This window comes from Rhopilema esculentum, chromosome 8 (assembly GCF_057945365.1).
Source record: "Rhopilema esculentum isolate cy_ngs chromosome 8, ASM5794536v1, whole genome shotgun sequence".
NCBI lineage: Eukaryota > Metazoa > Cnidaria > Scyphozoa > Rhizostomeae > Rhizostomatidae > Rhopilema > Rhopilema esculentum.
Genome location: NC_142822.1, coordinates 7,312,107 through 7,318,470, shown reverse-complemented (window position 1 = coordinate 7,318,470; position 6,364 = coordinate 7,312,107). Strand labels below are relative to the sequence as shown.

The 6,364-nt window shown below is 37.1% G+C and overlaps 1 protein-coding gene across 1 annotated transcript; it reads left to right on the top strand.

The window, feature by feature from the left end:
• Positions 1-493: 493 nt before the first annotated feature.
• On the top strand, positions 494-3,511 carry LOC148959842 (uncharacterized). The gene has a single exon (XM_089109870.1). The coding sequence runs from the start codon at positions 849-851 to the stop codon at positions 1,926-1,928; it is 1,080 nt and encodes a 359-aa protein (XP_088965996.1). The 5' UTR covers positions 494-848; the 3' UTR covers positions 1,929-3,511.
• Positions 3,512-6,364: the final 2,853 nt, after the last annotated feature.

Here is a 6,364-nt window from a genome sequence, read left to right as displayed (position 1 = left end):
TTCTGTTCTTGTACGGAAAAACTTTTTACACACCAGAAAAGCTGCACTCATTGAGCAGCCGAGAATTGATGCAATGTCGCAAAATCCATTTACTTTATTATAGTAGAAAGCACTTTGTAAGCGCTTCTCTTAACTCAGTTCTTGAGTTTTCAGAGCTTCCATGTTTTCGTCTCGAGACCTATAGAAATTTTATGGTAGATGAATTTTTAATTTTTTGGCGTACATAAAAGGCTTCAAAATATCAACAATGTCTTGTGAAAATTTCATGGAAATAGCTGCCGTACTTTTTTAATGAGAAAGATTTTAAAAAAGTCTTTCCGAATTTGTTGCATAAAATGTCTTCGAAGTTTCGAAGGGTGTCCCAATACTTTTTGAACGTAAGTGTATAAATGACCAACAAATTAAACTGTTTCTGAAAGACAGAGAACTTGGAACTACTTTGACAGAAGCATTAAATCTATTTGTCAGTAAACGAACAATCTTTGGGTTTTGCGACTTTTTATTGGCTTTTTGGAACTCTTTTGGTATTTTTTAAAAAGAAATAAGTTGGCTTATTTTGGCTTTTTCAGCCTGGTAACCAGCCTATTATTCTAGGAATAATGGGCTGGTTCTCAGGCTAGCCTTTTTTATAACCTCGACTTGGCTTTGAACATGCGCAATCTTTATTTACAACTGCTGTACTACTGCAAGTTGCGATTATATGGATCCTAGATTTTTTAGGGATCCTGGATTTTTTTAAAAAAATTGTAATACATTGAGCATTTTGTTATTCCCAACATTTTTACGAGAGGTCAAACAAGAGCTGACTATATTCGTTTCATTTCCGTTTTGTAATTTCGAGATACGCTATGGCGGGGAAGTGTACTTCAAACTTACGAAGATTGCCCAGGGACAAGAAAAGTTTAAACCCAGTTCTCAAGGCGTTTCTTGAGGGTGTGTATGATGATGACTGTGATCTGAGCAGATTGAAGGGAATGTGGCACATACTGCGTAAGATTTGGGGCTACATTACGAGTTTCTGGAAAGAAAATATAGTTATAACAACTAAAAGAGAGACTATCCTGCCAGGTGACTCACTGTCGTTTTTGGATCTCAGTGTTCCTATTGATTATAGGAAGCACCCGTTTATTACCGCCTTTCAAAGTGATATTTGCTTTCCAAAACCAACAGGGATTAACATCAACATGATGCCTTTCGTTATGAATAAAAAATTTGAGGATTGCTGCCTTCCGAGCAATCTTAAACGTTACTGGTCACTACTTATTTCAAGGTGTCTTTTGGATAAAGAGGAAAAGGGAAAGATTGGGTATCTTACTATACATGAAAGTGATGTCAAAGCAAACTGCTCTCAAAGAAGACCTGGTCTTCACACAGAAAGACCAGGCAAACTTAAGGTAAGAAAATCAAAAGAACTTGTGGATGAGGAAACAGATTCAGGAAGAGGGGATTCATTTGTGAAAGAAGATCAAATATACCATCATTGGGGCTTAGGGTATATGGAACTAGGTCATAATGCATTTGAGATAAAAGGTGGAATATTCATGGCCTCAAATGTTAAAGATTCTTGTCGCATTTGGGACTGTCAGATAAATGATGACCATCTAATTGGGAAGCTTGGTGACATTGAGTATCTTAGAGAATTCTTACCAAACAGTGAAGTAATGAAAGGAAATCATTTATATTGGCTGACTGACCGTACCCCTCATGAGTCACTATGCCTAAAAAAAGGAAAATACAGACAGTACTTTCGTTTGGTTACGAGTCAGGTTTCAATCTGGTTTGAAGAGCATTCAACAAAAAATCCACTTGGTGTTGTCCCTGATCCAAAGATTACAAAAATTGTTGGGGGCTCAAAATTTGATGAAGGTAGCTTATATTTTGTCAATGACATAGACAAAAAAGACAATGAAAGCATGGATGAAAGTTGATGCAGGTTTTAAGCCAGGGCCATTGTGACTTTTAGCTGGAATGCTAGCAAATTCTTCCAAGCAAGGCATGGGATTGTTTTCTCATCTTGTAAAAATGTTGGTGATGGAAAATCAGAATAGGATGCCATAATTCAACCTTTTTAATTGTATACAGCCCTGGTAATGTGAAATTTGCTGACGTGCTGGTAATTGCACACCTTGAAAAGTTAATGCATGCAATCCAGAAACAGTGCCATCAGAATGACATTCATATTGGCAGGGGGGTGGGGGGGTATTGCCCATTGTGCTTCTTCTCATCCAGTAAACCGTTCTAAAGGAAATATACTAAAGTTTGACAATTACTGGGGGGCTCCATCCCTCAGCCCCCAGGTTCTGATGGGACTGATAGAATGTAGATGGTCGCAATTTTTATGAAGACCTGTAGCTTTTTTAAATATAGTATATTCTCTTTTGAAAAATGCTTGAGCTGTTTATTACTGTTTGAAAAAGGATAAGAGCTTTTTTTAAATCAAATAATTTTCTACAGAATTTTAGAAGGAGTTTCTTGAATGAAGAATAATTTAAAAAAAAACCTACAAGTTTTTTAAAGAGTGAGTATGCCCCCAGACAATAAGATAAAGCACACATAAGAAACTAATATTAAGAGAAATCAATGAGAAATTAAAAGAATTAACAAAGAAAAAACAATAGTAAATCAAAATTGTTGTTCTGCTCATGTCATAAATAGCAGGTCTTTGTTGGTGTTTTAGGTTTGCCTGGAGGCATACACATGTGACCGCACATCTATTATTACCAGGGCTGTCTATATAAATAATAGCATATAAATATAATATGAAAGTTATCAGAGAAAGCAGAGAATTTCTGACAAGATGATGTTAGGAGGCATTTGACCAACCAGCCTGCTCTCCTACAATGCTGCTGCTGTTAGAAAAAAGTTTTTTACAATGAATTGATGTTTGATTTAATGTCAAAGTACAATAATGAATCAATTAACCCAGACATTCAAAAATTAATACTCATAGAGCTTATTAGAGAGTTAGGAGAGGGCTCATTTCAGAGAAGGGCTCATTTCAAACTTGACCTTCTTTATAGGGGCTTACTTGGCCAGAAGAATATATTTTATAGACAACAAGGTTTGTTACCCAAATAGTTTGGCAAAAATGAACTCAATTAGACTACATATAGACACTACATATATTTGTTGATAATGTCATGCTAAGAAGCATTGCAACACTATTGTAATCAGTTATTGTCTTTTTTAAAAAGCTCACAGCATAAAATGGGGGCTTATACCAGAGGGGTTACAATTAAAGTATTATTGAAGCTTTTTCAAGTGAGGGTGGGCTTAATTGGATTATTTTGGTAGCTAGAAATATGCAGAAAGGATTTGCTCTTTGGATGATAGTATGTGGTGTAAATATCTGTTGTGTGCAATTTTAGAATAATTAATGTAGAGGAGCCACATCTAATAGGAACTGCAATTGATTTATGGCTTAATTATTTTTATTGATTTTGCAAATTTAATGTAAATATCGAGTATAATTTTCTGGGATTCTCATTTTATGCTATATTAAATAAGCTTGTGTCAAGCAACGTTCACTCGTTGTCATTCTTCTCGATCTTAAAAACGCATTTGGAGAAGTACATCATAATTTGATACCCACTGTACTTTCTTATCATCATATCCCTGGCAACATACAACTTCATATCTCCAGCCTATACACCGATTTTAAAACCTCTATTTCAGTCCATCGTGGTGTGCTTTAACGGGATTGCCTCAGTCCCCTACTATCTAATCTATGCTTCAACACATTCATACAGTACATAAAAGCTGGAAAATACAAACAGTTAGGTTTCTTCCCACAAGATCAGAATGACCGTATGTTTGCCGTTATCACCAGCAATGAGAAAGAAAACTAACTTCTACTGGATTGTTTGCCGTTGTCACTTTTGGAATCAAGAAATTTTCCTCACGTTCTCTTCAGTATCAACCTAAGCTTTCATAAACATCAAATCTACCCCATCTGCCTGGAATGTGAACTCTTTTAAGTACCTCAGTTGTCATTTTGACTTTGAAATGACAAACAAAAAACATAAATCTGACATTTTATCATCACTGTCCAAAACGCTTAAACAAATCGATTCCCAGCCTCTTCATGCAAAAATAAGCTGCGTCTCAGAGGCGTAGCCAGACTACAGCAACCTATGCAGAAGCATAAGTCAGATTTTTACAACAACAAAATAAGATTTATAATTTAAATAATTTTTAATCAATAGTTTCTTTGGCAAATTTTTCAGCAACGTCCGCCCCAGATTTGCCCCCGTTGATACCAACAACATGCAGAAGACAGAAGGGCAAATACTTTGCTGACTGCCTTTCGGCCTCTGCACAGAATAGTCGAATGGCGATTCTAGGCATTTATCTGGTCCGCATTTTCTGAATCCAGAAATTTGTTTGTCCCTCGAGAGCCAATCACCGCTTGTTTGACCTCTGCAAACGTCTTGTAAGCCAATCAGAGTGTACTTCACCTCTGCAATCTTTGGCGAGAGCATAGTTGAGATTTGATTTAGCAAATCAGAAGCGAAGCTTGCCTCTGCAGCGGTTCAGCCAACCAATAGGAATCAGAGTTGACCTATGCAATCGTTTACAGTGGACCTATGCAATTGTTTGTTACAGCCAATGAAATCGCCATCGACAATCGCTGCTTCACCCCCTGCTAATCTGCTGAGGAAGGAACGTCTGTTCTTTGGTCTTGTGATATGACCACTGTGTTTGAAAAGTGGAGGGCCCTGGTTTGAATCCTATCGGAGTAGGCTTTCTCAATACCGTTTTCCTTCGAATTGCAGATAAATTTAGTCTTCTTTGCGAGTCGTTTCCTTAGAATCCCTTTCTTGAATCCCCTATTCAGTATCAGAGATAAAAATTTTACTGAGAAAAGTTTGGGCGTTTCCAACACAAAAGGGCGTGGCTTTGCTGTCTAACAACCTTTGCATTGCATAGGTCAGAATTCAGGCTGGATCCGCGCCTGCGTCTTTATCACAACTTTTTCTTTCTAAAATCTCTTGGAACCTTACTGTAGCAGATCTTTTAAAGACGTGGGTTGTCGAGAATCTTGACAATCTCGTATTCAAATACATCCGCCAAAGGCTCGACCTTCAAATACCGTAAATCCTCGAATACCGTAAATCCCCCCCCCCCCTCGAATAAGCCCTACCCTAGAACCACAAATTGTTAATAAGCCCCCTCGAATAAACTCCCATTGCTACCGTATATTCTCGAACTGGACCCTTCAATTTGACGGTTTTTGCCATCTGAGGTTGCCTAAAAAGTTTTATTGAATTACCACGACAAATTCGTATTTTTGATAGTTATTAATTAAATGCTCATAAAGAAATTCCTACTAAAATAAGCAAGGTCTTTTAATAATGTCTTCTTATTGTCTGCAATAATTTTATAAGCCCCCCTCGTAAGAGCCCCCTCCCCCTCAAATAAGCCCCCGTCCAAAGATATAAAAAATAAATAAGCCCCCAGGGGGCTAATTTGAGGATTTACGGTAAGTGCTACCTTGAGTAGCATTATTTTTTCTAAAAACCAGTTTGGACTCAGCCTAACTTTACCATCCGCCAAATTCCTACAGTGTCAAACTGTTTTACGCAACGCATTAAAATCTTCACCAAACGATAACATTCGTTCTTTATGGAATAATACCAGCAGCAGTAGCACAAATATTCAAATTAGTATACATAGGAACACGAAAGAAGCATTAAAGGCTGTCCAGCAAGAGCATAAAGATCGTCTGCAAAACATCCTAACTTCTCAAGGATCTTTGTTATCATATCTTTTTAACCAGGATCTTCCACAAATAAACAAACTTTAGACCAAGGTGCAAAGAAGCATGCCTCAAAATATCTCAAATTTCACAATACGGTACCTAAACAATTCCTTTCCCACACAGAGACCTCTCTGACTGTTCTTTCTGTTTTCTACCTTGCTATATTTCACTATCAATCATAACTGGAGAAAACCTTCGCTCAGACGTCAGACCTTCTCTTGAAACTAACAACAATTATCTCTACATCTTAGAGCTCACTGCTGGTTTCGAATCCAGTCTTCACACAAATGCAACAAGAAAACACAGCAAATATGCTTCTCTCCTATCTGACTTACAGCGGCAGTTCAAATAAGTCTCTTTTGTGAATCTTTCTATGAGCTCTCTTGACATCCTTGGCAATTCCTGTATCTCCTTCTTCAAAGTGTGTGACTCTCTCTCCATCGATCAACAACAAAAACGGTACCTCATATCTAAACTTTCTACCATTGCAATCCGTACTACGTATTACATATTTTGTTGCAAAAATAAACCATGGACAAATCCGGTATTACATCCTTTTTAATTTTGGTTGTTTTATTTTTCTCAGTTATCCCTTTTACCTTA

What these genes read in the sequence shown, in the direction of transcription:
- LOC148959842 (XM_089109870.1), top strand. Translation starts at nt 849, where the DNA reads ATGGCGGGGAAGTGTACTTCAAACTTACGAAGATTGCCCAGGGACAAG.